The sequence below is a fragment of the Sminthopsis crassicaudata genome, chromosome X, assembly GCF_048593235.1.
Source record: "Sminthopsis crassicaudata isolate SCR6 chromosome X, ASM4859323v1, whole genome shotgun sequence".
Lineage (NCBI taxonomy): Eukaryota > Metazoa > Chordata > Mammalia > Dasyuromorphia > Dasyuridae > Sminthopsis > Sminthopsis crassicaudata.
Window position 1 is genome coordinate 39,949,129 of NC_133623.1, and position 22,008 is coordinate 39,971,136.

Below are 22,008 nucleotides of genomic sequence, written 5' to 3' on the forward strand. Positions count from 1 at the left end.
GCACTGGCGACGGGACGGGAAGAGCGGCTGGCGTGCAGGCGACATGGCAGAAGCGAATCCCCCGAGAGGCAAGCCCAGATTCAAAAGGAATGCGGTAAGAGCTCGCGCTCCGGGAAGCCGCTGCCCAAGTTCTTGTGGACGGCCGGCTGCCGCATGCTTTGGCACAGACTGCCGGACGCACGGGGTGGGGGGGGGGGGGCGGCGGGCTGGAGCTGCGTGCCTTTGCATGGCTTGCAAGCCCTCGCCGGGGGTATTTCCCCGACATGCCACCCGGCCGGCTGCAGGAAATGGAGGAGCTGGCAAGCACTGCAGCATCCCATTCGCAGCAAGTTTGTGGGAAGCGTCCGTGGGGCGCCGGGCAGCCTCTTGGGCGGAGGAGCCCCTAAATGCCGAGGTCACAGGACTCGCGAGCGGTCCCCGGGACAAGGCCTTGGCCACGTCTCTCTCGGCAGAAGCGGTTTCCGGGGGGGACGACGCACACTTAGCTAGAGCAAGCGAGCCGCAGTGATTTAGGCTCAGTCTGGCTGCATGCACATTTCTGATCTTACGGAGAGACGCGAGCTATTTCTGTCTCGGGCTGGACTCTTCCCCAAAGCCTCCCCGGGCGGAATCTCGTTTTCCGTGTGGAAGGGCGAGATGTTGCTGCCACTTCCCTCTAAACTGCTAACTTTTCGGGCTGGGGCCCTATCTGGGGGGAGGCCAAAGCCCGTCTCCCTCCTCCCGTCTCCTTTCCTCCCTGCCTTTACTGTCCGTCGACTCATCCAGGGGCTAACGTTTCTCATTTCCAAGGCGAGGTGGCTTTCCCGGCCCCCACTTCTCACCCACACTGACCTGGTGGGCTCGGCAATAATTCAGTGACAAACAACCTGTCAAGGAAGGTCCAGATCGGGAGAAAATGCCTGGAAAATATTGAATGAACATGGCCCTATTGTTCTCTTCTTCCCCTTTTGTTTCGAATTTTTGGTCCCCAAACTATGGGAATCAATCTTTCTTTCTTTCTTTCTTTCTTTCTTTCTTTCTTTCTTTCTTTCTTTCTTTCTTTCTTTCTTTCTTTCTTTCTTTCTTTCTTTCTTTCTTTCTTTCTTTCTTTCTTTCTTTCTTTCTTTCTTTCTTTCTTTCTTTCTTTCTTTCTTTCTTTCTTTCTTTCTTTCTTTCTTTTTTTTAATTTAGGTAACCAAATATATTTACCAGATTATGATAAAAGGCTCCCATATGACCATGTCCCTCTTTTCTTAAAGTTAGTTGCAAAGCTGTCAGAAGTCACTTCCTTGGGTATCAAAGTCAAAGTCCCCCGTGTGCTCCTGCTGGAGCCACAGACTTTTCTGTGTGTCTGAGTAGCCGTCATCCTACACTGGTGGTTTTCAGTGGCGTGCAGTCATTGTTCTTCTCTAGCTTTACCACTAAAAAGTATCACAAAGTGAGTTACTCTGTGGGCCACATGCCAGGTGACAGCGGGTCTTGGCAAAGGTAAGGAATAGGCTCCTTGGGCATCATCAATCACTTTCCAATAGCTTGTGGAGGGTTCTTTCAAAGGAGTTTCCTTTTTGGCAAATTTGTTGCTGCTTTGGTTGCTTTTCAGCTTTCTTTTTGACTCTCCCTCCTAAATGAAGTGTTCTGGTTTGGCACCCGCAGTTAGAGACTCACAGGATCTTGGTTAGAAGCTCAGAATTGAATGACTTCCCACAGGTGCTCTGAGGATGCCTAAGCCCATGCCTAGCTCTCTGCCATTTGTCATCTCCCTGACGTTGGGAAAGTCAAAGTGACATCTCTGGATCTAGATAACTAGACGAGCTGTCCAAACTCAACCTGTCAAGGAAGGTCCAGCTCGGGCAAAAGTGCCTGGATTGGAATGAAAGAGTCAAGGCTGATACTGGCAAGGAAATGGTTTTATGTGAACATTGTCAGAGTGCTAAGCGATGGATTGCAGCCGGACACCCTGAGAGAGGGACAACATTTATGGGAGATGGCTCAAAGTTCCTAGTAGAACTGGAGTGCAGAGAATGGTAGATCTCAGGGATGGAGATCTCGGAGTCATCACCCCATTGATCAAAAGGACCTTTTCTTAATGGTTTAAGAAATCATTTGTGTTTTCTTTTCTCCCTGCCTGCATCTCCCCCTCTCCCGAGGGAGAGAATTACAGCGGTATGGTGCCCTTGATAATATCCCACAGAAACAGGGGGTCGTAAACATTTCCTACCTCATTTTGGAGAGTGGCTAGCCCAGTTTTAGTAAAAGTCAATAGTATATTATAAATTTAAATTAAATTTTTAATATGATCTTGTGTTCAGACTTTTTTTGGACCATAGCTTTAGAGAAAGAACCTTAGAGCTCATCTAGTCTGCTTCCTTCATTTTACAGATGAGGAAACTGAGGCAGAGTTGAAAAATACTTGATCAAGATCATACAATGGGAGTTTGACTGCTGAGATTCAAACCCAGAGGCTACCCTCTGATTGTAAACACAGTCCACTATACCACAGCACTCCCTTTAAGAGATGTTCCATCTCAGTCAAGTATATTTTGAGCAATATTTTCTTTGCCATTTTATAGACGCTGAAGCAAAGAAATTGTCACTGACCATGAGATAGCGATCAGAGATAATTTCCTGTGTTTTCTTGGCCGGTTATCTTTCTTTCATTGTGTAAAAAAATGAAAAACTATGGGCCCAGAAAAATGACTGTATTGTCTAACCACTCTATTTATGATACACTAAGTGCTTAAAACATATTTAAGTCTTATTAAGATTCAGCCCTGAATAATGAGAGGGCAGAGTACTGATTCCACAGAACAGATAATGAAGTATATCTACCGCTAATCAGAGGACAGGTGAAATAACTACTAAGAAAAATCTCAGATGTGGTCACTATATTGGATGTTTTTGTTTAACTGTTCTCATTTCAAGGGGAAGGCTCAATTAGGGTGTGATATTTCTAAAAATGATTATAATAGAAAATCAAAAGACCTTACCAAATTTAATTTTAAGACTGTAATGGAAGGGTTTCAGTTGTGACTCTGTTGGAGATATTAAAGAAATGTTAAATGTAATTTTCTTATCCTCCTCTTCCCTCTCCCCCTCCCCTACCTTTCCCCTTCCTTTCCTCTTCCTCCTCTTTCCTTCCCCTCCTCCCTTTCTTTTTCTTCCTCCTCCTCCTCTTCCTCCTCATTATTATTTTGTAAGGCAATTGGGGTTAAGTGACTTGCCCAGGGTCACATAGCTAAAAAGTATTAAGTGTCTGAGGTCAAATTTGAACTTAGGTTCTTCTGACTTCAGGGCAAGTGTTCCATACACTATTGTGCCACCTAGTTGCCCCAATGTAATTAAATTATAATCCATTGGACAGAGTGCTGCATCTGAATCAGAGGATCTGGGTTTGAATTTCAGCTTTCCCATTTTGTATAACCTTAGACAAGTCCCAGGATCACACATTTAGAGCTGGTAGAGATCTCAGATTCCATTTAGACCAAACTCTTCATTGTAAATATGAAGAAACTGAACTCCAGGTAGTCTAAGTGATTTGCTTGTTGAAGATCCCATTGATGCTAAATGTGAGGTCTGGACCCAGATTTTTTTTGGTTCCAAAGATTCCTTTGTCTTCTGTATCATCCTCACTCCCAAATATTGCACCTCCCTGGACTTCAGTTTTCTTATCTAGAAAAATGGGAGTTTGGGCTAAGATAACCTTCCAAGCTTCCTTTTTCTTCTTTGTGGGTGATCCTCTGGCCTTCAATGAAAGTCTTGCTCTGATTCCTGTCTTTAGGAGTTTGGCCCTGGCTATCTGATGCTTTGCTAGCAAAGCACAGAAACTTTGGTTGGGTCTAATTGGAAAGGTTTTGAGTATGGGACTAACAATACATTTGATGTGTCCCTTGTTCAAATTTAGTAGGGGGAGGCCTTTCAAAACAAGTTTAGCCAGAATGTAACTGATTTATTATTATGTGTTTTTGTCTGGAGCAATTCCTGAAGCTCATTTACTATGGTAGAGAGGGGTGGTCTGGATTGTTGGCTTGAACCCCTTCACATGGAATCCCAAATCATTAAAGAAGTGAATAACTTTCTACTGTTTGACCTGGTCCCTGAAGTAGAAATAATACCTACACTCAAAGCTCATCTGCCAGATCTTGTGCTCCACTAGCATATTCTTTGGAAACCTGGGCTCACCCCCTTATCTCAGTGGTGTCACCAACTGATGGTGTTTCAGTTGTAGCCAAAAGGCCCGGAAGAGGTTGAAATCTTTGTCAGTTGAGGGAGTTACATATAAAATGGTGGATTCTTGTCTTTGAAATATAGAATAAAGAATACTTAATATCATTTGGCTGAGATCTGACAGTCTTTAGCCTGGAAGAGTTACCCTTTAGAACAAGTCAAAAGGGCTAACTCACAGAGACCTGGGATCAGGAGATGGAAGAAACAAGAACTAGGAAGTCCCTAAATAGAATATCTGGAACACAAAGGTTATCTGATTTCCTGTGTCTCTATAGTGGTTAGATGTTCAGGCAAGGAGAGCCATGAGAATGACCCTTGCCTCCTCCCTGCCAGTCTCCATGTTTCTAAATTGTTTCTTCTGTTGTGCAATATATTCTTAGAAAGTAGTTGATGCATTTCTAGAATGCCCTTGGATTTTTGACCAACTCTCAATGACCAATTCACTTCCTAGTGAGGTTTTTATTCTTCAGAAAATTGAAATGATATTTTATTCTCTATTACCCACTTGATAAGAGGGCCTCAGTGCTATATGTCCAGGACTTAGAAAAGAAGAACCCAAATACAGTGATCTTGGGCTATAAAAGTAACCATTTATATTTGAATGTTTACCAAATATTATCAAGGCCTTTTGTTTGGATTTTCTTGGTTGTTTTTGGATCCATCCATCCAGAATTGAGCTCTCGCTTTCAAGAAAGAAAAACAGTTGATATCAGGATCACATCTGACATTGCAAGATTGCACTCTTGTGGTTCTCTGAATCTTTGACAAATGGAAAGGAATCTAGTCTCTGGAGTTGTTGCTGCTCTTGGCCTGTTTCTGTGGCCTTTTCATTGGTATCATTTTAGTCCTGGTTATTTGGGATCTGCTGATTTTTCTCAGATCAGTTCACAAAATCTTCCCGGGTTTCACTGAGTTCTTCTTTTAGTCATTACTTATTGCACAATAAGGCAACTGCTGTGTGATGGATAGACAGCCAATCTCAAAGTCAGAAAGATCTGGGTTCAAGTCCTGTCTCCACAATACACAGTGCTCCAGATAACTTCCTAAGACTTAGTGTTACAGAGAAGGTAGCGACCTGAATTAGGTAAGGGAGTTCCTTAGGCCATTGAAATAACAGACCCATGAAAACCCCATTCTTCTATTCTTATACAGTAGTTGGTTCCCCTCTAATTCCAGAGCTGCCTTAGGACTGTTGTAGAACTGAGATAATAAAGTAAAAGTCTTCTGATGTTGGTAGCAACACAGTATTCAGAATTGCATAACTGGAGCCATTCGTGGTGGGATTATCCAACTTGCCACATACTTTGTGTGCTGGCTTCATTCTTTGCTTCTTTATCTATTTAAAAAATCATTTTATACTTTATTGTAACCTCCAGCAGAGGGCCTGAGTAAATTTATCCTGGAAAGGATAAAGTCATAGGGAGGCAAATTGAGGCTTTTCCTGACATTCCCATAGTTCCTCGGTCTGTCCTCTGGGGTCATATGGAACAAGCCTAAGCCTATCTCTGCAGAATAGTGTCGTGGTGGGGGCACTCACACAAATCAAGTTAAGAAGGCAATTTTTGTACTTAATGATCCTGGGGTTATTGTCACACATACTCCTACTCCTTGGTTTTCTGTCTTCTCTCCTCTGCTTCCACACCAACATTTATGGAAGGCCAGAGGTGGGTTCTGTTCTGGATGACCCTTCTGTTTTGGTCCATTTTAAAAATTGTATCATCTTTCCATCCAAATTTCCATGAGCCAGAATGACCATGTGTTAATCCCAGTTTGCTTCACTTGGGGCTATCTTATTGGCTTAGGAGCAGGGAAGGAAATGAATATTTTGGTGTCTTTTCTAGATGGGATGACTTTAGAAATGAAGTTGATTTCACTCTTATCAAAATGGATCAGCTTAAGTCTCCTTTCTAACCTCTTCTCCCATCCTAGGGTCAGGTTATTTGCTTGTTGGGATGAAGGAAGAGCTACCTCATCAGCTTCATTGATTTATCCTTTCCTCCTTCATTTTCTTTGGTGGGACAGATTTGGGTTCTTCTTAGAGAAGACATCAGTCTTCCTCCATTCTTTCCTATACTTCCTCAAGCTGAGGGCTACTGAGCTACCTTTCCTTTTGACTAAAGTGACCATGTCTTTTGTGTTAAAAGTCTTTCTGCCTCCATCTCTCATACTAGAGTATAATGTAGCTACAAATTTGAGAAATTAACCAAATTTGGGGGTTTCCCTTTCATCCCTCCTCTTCTGGATTAGATTTTTGTGGTCAAGATTCAACTTGATTTAGTTAAATTCAAAGAGTGTTTACTATGTACCTCCTGAATGTAACACACTTTGCTGGATGTTGAGGATATAGAGATAGAAATAACATAATCCCTACTCTTAAGGGGTTACATTCTACTGGGGGGGGGGGAGAAACACCATGTACACAGGAAAGGCCCAGTCTAGACAGAATAATTTTGGGAGGGGCTGACAAAAAACTCTAATAGAACTTTGAAGAAAACTATTAATTGAAAGAGTTTGAAGTGAGCACAGAGAATGTTCCATGAGTGGGGAGCAGAATGAGCAAAAATACAGAAGTGATGGATGAAATATTATATATGGATAATGGCGAGTAGGCCAATTTGCCTGGAATGTAATGCCAGGCAGTATTATGTAATCATTGTGGATGGGTAGGCTAGAGTGAGATTGCAAAGGACTTTCATTGCCAAACAAAGGAGTTAGTTTAGATTTTTTCCTAGAGGCAGGAGGGAACAATGGAAGCTTCTTGAATCAGAAAATGGTATGGTCAGACTTCTAATTTAAAAATATCAGTTTGGCATGTGTTTGGGACCTGATGCCAGATGGGTCCTCGGAACTCTGAGAGCTGGATTCAAGCTCCTCAGTCCTTGCTGTATCCTTGAGTCCTGGAATCTAGCCTTGACTGGTAAGAATCCAGGAGTGCTGAATCTCTCTGGCCCAGGCTTCCAAGAGGAGCTCTGATTCTTAAGGACACAATGGGCTCAGGTATATTTGGAAGAATTTTTTCAATGTCTTGGCTATAGTGGGCCTTCTTGAAGAAACTTGTGGAAATGTATGTTTGGTTTTTTTAAAAATTAATTCTTTCCCCCTTCTTTTAGCAGGTTATTTAATTATTCTCTTCTTTTTTCCCTCTCACTCAAATAGGGAATCTATTTGAATCCTTTCTTTTCCCTCATTCTTCTTATCTTGTTCATTAGGTTTTAAATTTCATTTTTGTCCCCCTTTCTGAACAATATTTCTCTCAGTCTCTTCATTACCTGGACTTTCTTTTTGTTTACTCTAGATCCTCATATTCTGGTTCATGATTCCTATAATCTTCCAGTCTCTCACTATTGTTCTGTATTGCTCAAAGAATCCAAACTTGTGATGTATCCATTCTCGGCTCTCCCCTTTGGATGCCTTCTGCCTTGTATAGCTTGCTACGTGGATTCCCCTTGTCCATTGTTCCTTCCTCCTAGGATAAAGTCACTTTCTTTAAGTGATAGAGAGGATACTGCTTCATGGTTGCCCCTCTCCCTCATTACATGCCTGATTATGCAGCTCACTGCTGATCTATACCATTTCCCTAGTTACCTTTGCCCCCAAATTTCCTTCCTGGGTTCCAGTTTTCCTCAAGGGTTGTAACTCTCCCCTGCCCTGAGGATAGACTAGTAGTCTTTTCAAGTACCACATCCCCCTGCCCCAGTACAAGGTTCCCATCTCTCTTTGAAAAACATCTGTGTACTTCCGTAGGAACATTCATCAGTGGATTCCTTCCTATCCCAAAGCAAGACCTCCTTCTTTAACCAACCTCCCCCTTTTTAATCCTTCTCTCCCTGAGAGACCACATGGTTCAACTTTTTGATCTGATCCAGGCACATTTCACATTCCCTACTGTATGTTGGTCCTTTCCCCTCTTTAAGACACCCACATTATTCGCCTGCAGGCAAAATGTGAGAATGTTCTGTCTATATTGCCTTAAGCTGACTTCTCCACTGTTGTCTCCACTTGACTTACTCCTATCTCCTTGTTTACATTTAGAAACAAATCTCTTCCCCTTCTCTGTGTTGTTACTTGATTGCTATCGCTATCCTTAGCTGCTACATTTATTCATCCTTTGTGCACTTCTGAACACTATCTGAGTGTTCAGAAAGCAACTAATCTTTTCTGATTGGGTTTTGTAAGAATAATATTGAATATCAAGACATTTTCATTTATAGTTAAGCTCAGATTTGCAGAGTAGGTCATTGTGGGCATTGAGCTCAATATGGTTTGATTGGTAGAGTAAATTTCTTTTATTATTGTTTTTAGCTTTTCTTTTAGATTATCCCTCATGTCTGTGTTTTTGAACTGCAATAATTATTCTCTCTGCCAATTATTTTAAAACAACAAATTCTGCTTTCATAATTTCTTTTTTAAAATCATCCAAGAAGACTGTGTTAGGCTCCATGTTCCCATATTTCACAGGCTATTTTGTGTCATCAAGTGTTTGTTCATTTTCTTTTTTTTTTTTTTTGCAGTATTTATTCATAGTTGTCTCAACTTATTTACTAGATACAAAGGCCATATTTTCTTCTGTTGTTAATCTTTTCCCTGTTAATTTATTGGCTTATTTTCTAGACCTTTGATTTTTTTTTCTTCTTGAGGTCTTGGGTAATTTTAATCTCTACCCCACTTTATTTTCCCCTATTATTCACTTTCCCTTGTTTTTTTTCCCACTGGAGGGTAGATCAGTCAGTCACCCAATTAGCATTTATTATGTGCTACTATGTGCCAGACAGGTGCTAAGTTCTGGGGATACAATAAGAGGCAAAAGACATCCCCTACCCTCAAGGGGCTCACAATCAAATGGGAGAGAAAACAAGCAAACATGTATAAATGAGTTTTATATGGGATAAACAGGAATTAATTGAGAGAGATGACACAGTAGAATTGAGAGTTTGGGAAAAGCTTCCTGCAAAAGATGGGATTTTAGCTGGGACAAGCTAGGGAAGACAGGAGATGGAGATGAGGAGTAAGAGCATTCTGGGCATGGGGATAACCATAATGAATACCAGGGCCAAGAGATGGAGTGTCTTGTTTGGGGAACAGTAAAGAGGCCAGGATCAAAAATCAAAGAGTAAGTAAGGTCTAAAAAGAAAGATTGGAAAGATAGGAGAGAGGTAGGTTATGAATGACTTTGTCAAACAGAATTTTTTGTATTTGATCCTGAAGGCTATTTGGAACCACTAGAGTTTATTGAGTAAAATATGTGTGGGTGGGGTGACATGGTTGGATTGGAGCCTTAGGAGAATCACTTTGGTGGCTGAATGAAGGAAGAATGGATTGGAGTTGGGAAAGACTTGAGGCAGGCAGAGCTATTGCAGTCTTCCGGGGATGGGGGTGATAAGGAGCTGTCAGACAAGAAAAGGAGCTATATTCCAGATATGTCGCAAAAGTTTTCACCTTTGGCAGGTCTTGGTAACAGGTTGGATGTGAGGAGGGCGTGCAGTGAGGAATCAAAGATAACACCTCAGTTTTGAGCCTAAGGTCCTAGGAGAATTGGTGTTGACTTCTATAGTAAGAAAGGCAGGAATAGGGTAGGATTTAGGAGGAAAGATAACGAGTTTGGGAATAAACATGTTTAGTTGAAGATGTCTAGTGGACATCTAGTTTGAGATGGCCGAAAGACAGTTGGAAATGTGAGATTGGAAGTCAGTAGATAAGTCAGGGGCTGGATTGGGTAGATTTGAGAATCATCAGCATAGAGATGGCAATTAAATCCATGAGAGCTGAGGAGATAGTGTGGAGGAGAAGAGAAGAGGACTCAGGACAGAACCCTGCCATCTGGCTGTGATCTGGAGGGAGGAGACCACAAAGGAGGCTGAGAAGGAGAGGTCTTACAGGTACAAGGAGAACCTAAAAATCAATGAGAAAGGAAAACCAAGGAGGAGAGAGTGATCAACAGTGTCAAAGACTGTAGATCGATTGGGGAGAATGAGGAATGAGAAAAGGCCATCAAATTTGGTAATTAAAAGCTCATTGGTAACTCTGGAGAAATGAGGGTGGAAGCTAGATTGTAAGGGGTTAAGAAGGGAATGAAAAGGAAGTGGAGAAGTATTATAAATGAGTTTAACCACAAAGGACAGAAGAGATATAAAATGAAAATGATAGGTAGCAGGAATGGAAGGATCAAGTAGAGTGATTATTATGCAACATAATATTGTATTCAAAGGAGCATATTGGAAGGGACTAGGCAGATCACCTCTGCGGTCCCAGTATCTTCTGTCCTCCTCAGACCCTAGCTGGTGGACTGTGTCCAGCTCTGAGCACCACAGCTTAGGGGGAACAGTGTTGATTGGAGAATGTCCATAAGAGCACAGTTAGGATAATGAAGCTAGAATGTGATGTTTGAAGCAACTGGAGATATTTAACCTGGAGAAAACTTTAGGTGGGACATCATAATTGTCTTCTAGTAGTTTAAGGGTTGTCAAGAGATGCTGCTCCTTGGCCCTAGAGGGCAGAACTAGATTTGCCAAGAAGTACATTCAATTCCCCTGATGTAAGGAAAACCCTACCAGTGAGAGCTGCCTGCAAGTGGAATGAATGGGTAGCTTCAGGCTCTCTGTCACTGAAGGCCTTAAAGCAGGGACTTGGTGACCATTCTAGGGAATAGAGATTCTTGTAGAGGTGTGGGGTGGACTACCTGGCCTCAGAGGGCCTTCTAATGCAGAAATTCTGTGCTGCTTTGTCATTACCTCTGACTCTGGACTCAACTCTTCCCCTGTCTCTTTCTCCCTGCTTCCTGCAGAATTCTAACAGTCAACTTGGTCCAAAGATAGATTCTTTGTTTGCTTTTCTTTAATACCCTGGCTGCCACAGCCTCTTGGCCTAAATAGCACTCAACGTGCTGGGTTCACTGCCCTCCCCTCTCTCTTTAGTCATAGGCTGGTGGAGCCCAGAAACTCCCATCTGCACTCTACTCAAGCTTTTTTCTCCCCATTCTTTAGCTGTTGGGGGATCAGGGATCAGAGTTCAAACTTGCCTCCTAAAAGAGGATATGAGGGGTAATACAGTGGCTGAAATGTTGAGTGCTTTTCACAATGTTATCTTGCTTGAGTCTTTTGATGAGCAATACAGGTGTTTTACAGATAAGGAGTCAGAGACACAGAGAAAACTAAATGACTTACTCATAGCCATACAGAAAGTATTTAAACTTGAGTCTCTCTTACTTCTGGGCCCACTTAGTTTTTTCTGCTATGCCGATATGGCTTCCCCAGAGAAAGAGAGATTCAGAGATTGAGAAAGAGAATGAATGCACAAGGAAGGAGATTTGGGGGAAAGGGGTCAGTTGTTTTCTGAATGCAGTTTCTGAATGCATTTTTGACCTATTTTTGACTATTCAAAATTTAGGTTTTCAATTACTGAGCATTTTTTCCCTCCCCCTCTGGAGAAAAATTTAAAAAAAAAACTCAACCCTTATAACGAATATGAACAGCTAAATAAAACACATTTCCCGCATTGGCCATGTCCAAAAATATAAGTCTCATTCTGCATGGCTGAGCGAGTCAAAAGGATGACTGGAAGATGGTAGGTGAGAACAGGGTGGTTAAGGAGAGGATCACATGGGCTTCAGAGGAGTAGGAAGGATCACCTGACAGCAGAAAAGAAGGCTGGAAGGGTCCAGGTAATTGCCAAATATTTGCAGGTATGTCCTTGGTCTTAAGAGCCAGGTAGAGGTGCAGCCTCCCTTAAGGAGCGCTCAGGCAGAAGGTCAGTGTTAAATTTTTATGAGATGGAAGGAACCCTTGAAGAAAAGAGTGAGTGTGTCAGATTGTAATTGTTTCTGATAGAATGGTGTTCAAATAGCTAGGTGGTTGGGAGCTGAGCTGGCTAAGGATGGGAAGATGAGGGAACGTGATAGTAAAAGAGTCCTGTTTTGTTTGAACTCTCAGGAAACATTTATCTTAATGTATGTTGGTAGGTTTTATGTCATAACATTCTTGGTGATCTTTAAAAGAGTGACACACTGCTGAATGGTTTTCTCCTATTATTAATTGTAAATCTATTGTCTTTCAGCTACATTATGGGTTACACTGGAACTCATGGGCTAGCCCAGGAACTGGGCAACGAGATCTCCTCTTGTCTCATGGAAAAATGTGTTTTGAGTTCTAAACAAACAACTCGCCGTTTAAGAAAATATAGCATGGGGAGCAATTCTCCATTGCAATTTGTGTTTGTGAGCCTCTCGACACAGGCTTCACATGATGGATTTTCTGGGACTCTCTTGACTTTGCCAATGACTATCTAGATGACTCAATGGCCAAGGGAGGGGAAGAGGAATCTCCTGACTGTTTTGGTTTTTTGTCCCCAGGCCTCTTTTCCAGGGAACTTGCATTTGGTTATGGTATTGAGGCCCACAAGTTTTATCCAACGCACTTTCACAGACATTGGCTTTCGGTTCAGTCAAGATGATTTCATTCTCAAATTGCCGGTAAGAGTATTAGTCTGCTTTTTTTTTTAAAGAATATTTTTGATGTGTGTAAATAGCCTAATTCTCATGAAAACTTTGCAATGCCCTCTTTGCTTGCTTGGCAGCTAGTAGACCATTTTAAAGAATAAAAAATAAAATTTAAATCATCAGGAAGTCAAATTTTAAAATATTTTGATTTTTAAAAACATTATTTTATTGATTCCTTAGCTTTTCTTTTCACAGTAATTTCTGGATATTATCCCCCTCTCCTGGTATTAAACCTTCCTTTATAACAAAGAAAATAGGTGACCTTTTCTCCCTCAAGATCAAGAGAAAGAATTATGTAAAGACATTCATTCTTTATTAAAATTAGTCATTCTGCCAGCAATTTAACAACCATTTATTAAATGTTAGGCATAGTTTTAGATACAGAGGATTCTCTGATAAAAACAAAATAGTTGTGGATAGAGCACCAGCCCTGAATTCAGGAGGACCCAAATTCAAATCTGGTCTCAGACACTTAACACTTCCTAGCTGTGTGACCCTGGGCAAGTCACTTAACCCCAGCCTAAAAAACAAACAAACAAACAAAAAAACAAAACCCCCCCAAAAAACAAAATAGTTCCCTGATCTTAAGGGACTTACTATCTCCTAGAGAGATACAAGATATATAAATGCAAAAGATATAAAAAAAACCCAGAATATTTATGAGAGAAAGAAAGCCCTAGTAACTAGGAGCATGAAAGGCCTCATGTTGGAGGGAGTGCCTGAAATGAACCATGAAAGAAGCTAAAGATTCTGTGTATGAAGTAGTTATATCACTGAAGATTCTTTTAAAGAAAAGTATATTGTTTTGTGAAGTAACTGGAGCTTGCATCCTAGGAAATTCCAGAACACCCTGATCTTTTTTTAGTTCTATTTAGTATACTACTACCAACAAACTTTTTTTTAACGCTTTGCATATATTTTATCAGTGGTACCTTGCAACAGCCCTGTTGAAGTATTACAGATGAGGAAATTGAGGTTCAGAATGGCAAAGTGACTTGTATTTAAAAAAAAATAAAGTTTAAAGGCTGCTAGGTGGCAATCAGGAGGACCTGAATTCAATGTGACCCTGGATAAGTCACTTAAACCCAATTGTTCTCCCCCGCCCAAAAAAAAAAGTGCTTAAAAATGTTGGAGGCAGGATAAGCTTAGAGGATGCAGAGTAAATATTTTTCTGTTTGCCTGTTGTTCCAGCAGAACATAAACTTCCTGAGGTCAGAGATTTTTTTTTTCAGTTCTTTCTGTGTATGTCCAATATTGGATTGGAGTCAGGAAGATCTACTGTCATAGTTCTTATCTGTGTAACCATGAGCAAATCAATTGATATTTCCAAGCCTTAGGCAAATTCGAACTCATTATTAAGTTTTAGATTAGGGTTTCTGAAACTTTGGCATGTCCTGGGCTTTTTTTGATGGTTCAGTGAAGATTATAGACCTCCTCTCAGAATTATATTTTTAGATGCATAAAAGGAAATATATAGCATTACAAGAGTTATATTGGAATACAATTATCAAACTATTTATAAAAAAAATTAATTTCATGGGACCTCAGGTTAAGTACACTCGATGTAGAGGATCCTGAAACATTGGGGGGGGGTGTATGTGTGTGTGTGTGTGTGTGTGTATTCCCATACACATCCCAGACCCTTGTGTATTTTGAGGGTTAAGAACAAAATAGTGATCTCAACAGAAGTGGGAAAATAACTGAAATTGAGTCACTTGGAAAGTTTCACCATTCTACTCTTATTTTCAGCAGCACCAAGATGAACATAGAAGCATTGGTCCAGAAACCCTTCCTTGGGTTCTGTCTAATTAGGGCTCTTGTGTACAGGTATCCCTTGGGTTCTATTTCCCCTCTCTGAAACCTCACCTTTGACAATAGATGCTTAAAGGAAATTTAAATATTTGACGAGTTTCTGTGGCAATTAATTTTGTTTCACAGAGGAATGTTTTTACAAAATAAAAATTTGTGTTGCCTTTTGAAGGCAATGAAATAAGACAGTGTGTGTGTCTGTGTGTGACTAAGAGTAGAACTGAGAAAAAAATGATTTTGTTTTTGCTTAAAAAACCCTACCATATGTGACATGTTGTTTTCTACATCCACTTGAGGACTCCAGTCAAAGGAGACTTAACAGCATGGTTCTTTGTCCTTACAGGTTGTAATGCTTAGTTCGGTCAGTGACTTACTGAATTACATTGATGAGAAGCAGTTAACGCCTGAGTTTGGAGGCACCTTGGAATACTGTCACAGTGAATGGGTTATCTTTAGAACAGTAAGTCCTCTTAGAACAAGGCTTCTAAACTTTTTTATATCCTCACTCCTTTAGCAATCCGGGGAAGCCTGAGGACCACCTCCCTTCTCAGAATGTCTTTAAATGCATAAAATGGGATTGCATGGGGTTGCAAAGGAAACTGATGAGATTGTTAAATATTATTAAATATGTATTAAATGATTATAATGATTAGTAATTTATAGATAAATTATATTTAATAATAAAAGAAAGGAAATGGAAAAATGATTAAATGCTAAAAATTAGTATTAAAATATAAAAAAAAATTCATGATTCTCTGAAAACTATCCATGGATCCTATCAATATCAGGTCACAACCCTTTGAATTAGAGCCTCAACCCCAAACTAAAAGCAGCTTACCAAGCCTTCTCATATATATAAAAAGGTGAGAGAAGTAGAATGGGTTAATTTCACATACAAAGCCATAACTAGTGCTGAATGAATGGGACTTTGTCCCAGGGTGCTTATAACTTGGGGTAGCTGGTATACATACAAATGGCTGATACTTGGGGCAGCTAAATGGTATAGTAGAGCACTAGCCCTGAAGTCAGGAGGACCTGAGTTCAAATGTGGCCTTAGACACTTAAAACTTACTAGGTGGGTGACCCTGGGCAAGTCATTTAACCCCAATTGTCTCGAAAACTAACAAATGGCTCTCTAGCATTTTAAAGTTTTTTTTTTATATTAGAGAGAGAAGAATATAAGTGTAATCTCTGTAAAAATAGTCAGCAGACCTCTAAACCCAGATATCCATCATTTTCCCTTTGCAGCTTTGTTTTGTTAGTATCTAGGATTCATGTTTTATCTAGAAAAGATGAGGAATGAATCTCAGAGTCCCTTTATGCTGCTTAGGGCAGCAGTTCTCAAAGTGCGGTCCAGAGAATTCTGGGGTTTCTGAAACCCTTTCAGAGGATCTACTAATTCAAAATTAGTTTTTATTTTTAATATGGTAAATATCTATAAATAGAATTCACATAAACAAAAAGTCTTTGGACAGATTTTCAATAATTTTTAATAGTATACAGATACTGAGAAAAAAACTAGAGCACTAGATAGAAAGCTGGACTTGGAATCAGGAAGACCTGGATTTGAATGTTGCCTGTAGTTACATAGTTCTGGGCAAGTGAGTTAACCTCCCTGAGCCTCAGTTTCCTCATCCTTGAAATGAGAATGATAGCATCTATACTAAAAAACTTATATTGTGAAGGTCAAATGAGTTAATGGAAAGCATTTTGCAAACCTTCAAGCCCTATATGGGTGTTAGTTATTCTCTTTCAAATGTTACATTCCGATAAAAGAAAACCTTTTCCTTGAGTACAGGATTTAAAAGATTAAAGAGACGGTCTGTGGCCATCCTTGTCCTTGACACAGTGCTAGTAAATCTGTGCTTGTCCCGTAGAATGATCATTTCCTCTCATGCAAATAATAAAACTCCCCAGATTTGGAATGTTTAAGGAAAGCTATCTGGAAGAGGGATCCACATGAAATGGGCATGAGTGTTAGCATCTGCTTAGCCTCTTTATTGCTTACAGAGTTGAAGGGTTAGTCACTTAAGAAAAGAGGGCTTGCTTCCATTGGGAGCCCACATAGTCGTGTCATGTGTAGAGCAAGGTTGAAACATGTTAGTGAGGATGCTCTGGTGATCAGACTGGACCTTACCTAACAAGCACGGTCTCTCCACAGGCTATTGAAAATTTTGCCCTGACTGTGAAGGAAATTGCACAGATTTTGCAGTCCTTTGGGACTGAGTTGGCTGAAACTGAACTGCCAGATGATGCTTATTCCATTGAGCGACTACTGAAAGTTCGTACTGAAAAATACTTGCAGTTGAAGGTAAGGCTAGTAGAATGGACCATTCCATTGGTGCTTTGGGTTTTCCTTTGCTTGTAAAGACAGCAGATGCCTCTTCTGTTACAGATAGCCTCTTCCTTCCCCCTTCCTTCTGTGTCTCTGATCTATTGTCTTTTTTTTTTAATTACATACTGAATGGCAAGTCAAGTACACTAACCCTATTGTGTTCTGCTAGATATTGCAGGCATATGAAAACAAAAGCAATGTCCTTGCCCTCAAGGAGCTTACATTATTACACTGATGAACTTTAGGATTTTCCCCAGCTCTATAAAAGAAAGTTTTGATAGTTTGATTGGTATGGCGCTGAATAAATAGATCAAGATTTCTTAATTTTGAAGTGGGAGAGGGGGTAGGAAGGAAGAGGAGAAAGGAAGGAAAGAGCATGATATTGAGGGAAATGGGTCTCATTTTGAATGACTTTCATTACACTGCTCAGATCTAATGTATAAACTGATTAAGTCAGAAAAAGTATATGCAAAATAACACAAAATAATTTGAGAGTGCTAGAAACAGAGTCAGAAAGGCCTGAGTTTGGATTTTGCCTTTGGGTTTTGCCTTAGAAAAAAAAATGCTGCATTGGGTATTGGGAGATATCTAGTTCTGAACAGGCCACTCATCGCTTATGGGATGGGTATACATTTCGCTTCTTCAGTCCTGGTTATGTAAAATGAGGGGGCTGAATTAGATAATTACTAAAGCTTCTTCTAGACAGCTTGGTGGCACTGCAGTGGCTAGATTGCCAGGCCTGAGTTAGGAAGATCTGAATTGAAATCCTGACTCACACACTTACAATCGTGTGACCCTGGGCAAGTCACTTCACCCTGTCTGCCTCAGTTTCCTCATCAGAAATTGAGCTGGAGCAGGAAATGGCAAATCACTTCAGTGTCTTTGCCAAGAAAACCTCACCCACCAAGGGGTCATGGAGAGTTGGACATGTCTGAAAAAGCACAACAAAAAATTGAGATTCCAAGATTCATATAACTTATCTGAAATTCTGAATGGCTATTTAAGTAATCCATCTTTCAGATTCTTCTTCTCTATCATGGATCATCTGTTAGATTTGAGGCTGGAAGGTGATGTTTTGGAAATTTAGACTGTGAACACAAGACTGTGGTATTGTGGTCATTATGTTCTGCAGAGATTTAAAGTAATTCTCGGTTAATGGTTTCTCTTTGTTCTGCACTTAACTAATCAATGAAATTAATGCTAATTAAATGGCATCACTTAATTGAGTTAGTTGATGTGATTGAACCTCTTAGCTTGTGTGTTATATGTTATATAGTTAAGACTTGAGTTCAAATTCTGCCTCAGATAATTGCTGGCAAGGTAAGTGACCCTGGTCGCTTAACTTTTGTTAGCCTCAGTTTCCTCATTTATTAAATGAGATTAATAATAATATTAACAATGATACCGATCTCTTGGAGTTATTATAAGGCTCAAATGAAATAGCATGTAAAGTACATTATGCACCCTAAAATAATTTTGAAATTCTAGTTATTAAATAGAATGCCACCGAAGCAGTCTTCATTGGTAAATGTTGCACCTCTGGAGATAGATCCCTGCTTCTGTCTGCGGAGGCACATTTCTGTTTGTCATTTCAAGTCCTTTACCATCTGGCTCCAATTCCATTTTCCAGACTAATTTTATATCACTTGTTCTCATCCAATCTTCATTCTTACTAACCAAGCTTCCTTGTTGTGCTCCATCTCCTGTCTCCCTGCCTCTGAGCAGGCCATACCCTGTGCTTGGGGTGTATTCCCTTCTTACTTTTCTCCTTTGGAATCCTGAGATCCCTTCCTTACAAATGCTTCCTCCAATACAAGGGCTTCCCTGATCTCTGCCGGTGGGTGACACTTCTCTCTCAAAATTACCTTGTGCAGTCTTTATAGCTCAATGTATATGTCATTTAAATTGCAAATAGAATGGAAGTTCCCCGAGGACAGTGATTTTTATTATTTATATCTTTGCATCCTTAGTGTGGAACATATGGCCTGGCACATGTTGTTTAGTTATTTCACTTGTGTCCTATTTGGGATTTTCTTGGCAAATGTACTAGAGTGGTTTGCCATTTTCTTCTCCAACATGTTTTACAGATGAAGAAACAGGCAGACAGGGTGAAGTGACCTGCCTAGGGTCACACAGCCTATAAGTGAGTGAAGCTGGATTTGAGCTCAGGAAGATGGATTTTCCTACCTCCAGGCCTGGCATTCTATCTGCTGTACCACTTATGTGCCTGGCACATAGCATGTGCTTAATAAATGTTTGTTGAGTCATTAGATTCAACAGGCACAAGGAATGACTTTCTTTTCTATAGATTTAACTCTGTAAGGCCAACCACTTTTGTCCTTGATTGAGGAGAACACAATATTCAACCAGAGTTTACTTTAAATGGTCACCAGAGTCTTTCTTTCTTTCCTTTTTTTTGAAGGCATTTGGGGTTAAATGACTTGCCCAGGTTTACACAGCTAACAAGTATCTGAGCCTGAAGCCTTGCTTTCAAGAAGGCTATGGATGGCGTCGCTTATGGCTCCTGGGAGGATACCATTTAATGCATCAGTGTAAAAATCTTGTCCCTCTGTTTAAGGATCTTCCCAAACATATCTTTTAGTAGCTGAGCTATAGATTGAACTGTATATAAGCTCTTTCAGAAAGATGGCTGGTGAGCTGAGTTATGAAGAGGGGCAGCCTCGGGGAGGGGGCCTGTCAAGAGGAGTACTCTCCCTTTTGCAAAGTGAAGTCATTTTAATTTTAATTATGAAAAATGATATTTGAAACAGTTGAGAGGTGGTTTGACATAATGAACAGAAAATCAGGAAAAAACTCAGAACCTGGAACGTTCTCACTGTCAGGGAATAATAGGACAGTCCACCAAGATCATGTGTCTTCCGAGAGCTAGGATACCCAAGCATCATTTGTTGGATGGAAGGACAGAAGAGGGACTGTTGCTGTAGTGAGGGTGTACTTACTAGAACTAAGGTACTGGCTGTGAGTGAAGTGGACTTAACCCTGAGTTACTGGCTGCCTTTCCCCAGGATCCATCCTAGAGTGTGGATCAGGCTGCTGCCCATGGGTGGAAATTAGCTAGTTTAGAGAGAGCCAAGCTCTTCCAGTAGCTTGGTTTTCCTTTCTGTTTTGCTTCCAGAATATATCCCTGTTGCTAGATGAAGGCAAATTTGAGTTGATAAACTTGAGTTTTTTAAGGAAGAGAAAAAGCAAATTTTCTCTGCTCTTATTTTTTTTCAGGAGCAGATTAAAACTGTCACAAAAGAAGGAAATGTGCTGCTGAAGACCTTTGAAGTGCCTAACAGCAAAGACTCAAAGGAAGAATCTTCTCAAGAACAATCTGGAGACTGGGAAACTATTCAGAGGTGAGAACCCTGTTTGTCTCATTTAGTTCCATTTGATAAGCATCTATTAAGCACATACTGTATGCTGGGCACTGTTCCTACTGTACAGAGACATCTGCCATGCAGAGATATACTGAGGTAAAAACAAAACAGTCCTGCCCTCAGGGATCTTACTGTGCAGAGGGCATCTTTGTTGTAATTTTGAGGGAAAGCCTGATTCTTCTGCCCCACTGTCCTAAGGACAAAGGTCTTCTTGGATGTCCCCCGATCTCCTGGCTGTTACTAGTGGACATTCATGGTGATCCTGGCAGACTATTCCTGATACAGTGGGATTTGGCACCTGGATTCACCTTCTATCTCACTGCCTTATTTTCCCTGTCTTTCAAATAAGGAGCTAGTTAGATGATCTCTAAGGTCTTTTTTAGCACTAACATTTGATGGTCCTAGGAAGTCCTGGGGAGACTTCTGGTTTTCTATCTCTCTGGGGCATCATGGGTTGGAGCTTTGCTTATTTTTCACAGTTGCCACACAAAATTCTTTCTCTGGAAAATGAATGTCTCTATCTCTGTCTCTGTCTCTCTCTCTCTCTCTCTGTCTCTCTCTCTCTCTCTCTCTCTCTCTCTCTCTCTCTCTCTCTCTCTCACACACACACACACACACACACACACACACACACACACATACAATCATCTTTGGATTTTGCTTTGTCTAGATTACTTGCTCAATTGCATGATATGGAAGCAGCCTTTGATGAATTTTGGGATAAGCACCAACTCAAGATGGATCAGTATGTACAGCTTTGGAGATTTGAACAAAATTTTCTAGAGGTATGTTAATTCATTGCTCTTTGCTAGGGAGATTTGAGGCATTTTCAAGGAGATAATTTTGCTATCACAACATCTTATTCATAGTTTTCCCCAAATTTATAAGCAAATATAGGGGTTCAGTGCTTTTAAAAAATTTTTTCTCTATCCCAGTAGTCAATAAAGAGATATTTGAAAACAATTAGGTGTTTCCAAAAAAGGTTGAATAATTAGTAATGGGTGACATTTTATAATACATAAAAGTTTGTAGAGAACTATCAGTAGATCTTCTTCCTTTCTGTGAGACCACTTGGTGTGGTACATGCTATTGTAATGTCAGAGAGGTCAAGAACCTTGCCCTGAGGCTTTTAAAAAATCTGTGGGGAATTTGAATGTAGATATTCCTGGATCTAAGTCTAATACTCTATCTTTGTTCTACTATGAATAGCCTAACTCAAGGAATTATCAACCTCAAAAAATAAATAAATAAAAGGTGGGGGTGGTTCATAGCTGTTAGTGGATTGGAAGCTCTATGGGAGGCAACAGTATGATGAAGTAGCCAGAAAAGCTCGTGCTCTGCGGCTTCATTTCAAGGGACCCAGCTTTTAGAAATGGAGAGGTGATAATCCCACAGTCTTTATTCCTACCATGTCAAGGTCCGGGCTAGCTCTTCTGAAGGGCTCAGAATAAGTCCTTGTCAGGATAAGCAAAAGTCCTTGCCCCACGTTGGGCCCAAATTGTAGAGGTCCGATTGTCTCTAAGTTATCCTTCCAGACTGCCATCTAAACTCAATCTCCCAGCCAGACTTGTCTCCAGGCTCAATGTTGCCTCTTTTATCCTCCCAGAGAATGGGCCTGTGAGAACTCCCACAGCCAATGAACTTGCTCCCTCTAAAGGTGCAAACTCCTTTAAACATGTAAACTCCTCCCCCCCCAGAAGTCCAAAGGTATAAACTCCCTTTAAAGGCCCAAACCAAAGGTGTGAATTCTGAGCTAGAGAATTGTTTAGACAACCTGAGTTCTCACC

The 22,008-nt window shown here is 40.6% G+C and overlaps 1 protein-coding gene across 1 annotated transcript in view; it reads left to right on the forward strand.

The window, feature by feature from the left end:
* Nucleotides 1-22,008, forward strand: part of MCF2 (MCF.2 cell line derived transforming sequence) — a 105,020-nt gene that overhangs the window by 39,176 nt on the left and 43,836 nt on the right. The window contains exons 5-9 of the mRNA XM_074278371.1: nucleotides 12,548-12,667; nucleotides 14,847-14,963; nucleotides 16,665-16,814; nucleotides 20,076-20,200; nucleotides 20,892-21,006. Coding sequence (XP_074134472.1) covers nucleotides 12,548-12,667; nucleotides 14,847-14,963; nucleotides 16,665-16,814; nucleotides 20,076-20,200; nucleotides 20,892-21,006 — 627 coding nt within the window. The remainder of the gene's footprint in view (nucleotides 1-12,547; nucleotides 12,668-14,846; nucleotides 14,964-16,664; nucleotides 16,815-20,075; nucleotides 20,201-20,891; nucleotides 21,007-22,008) is intronic.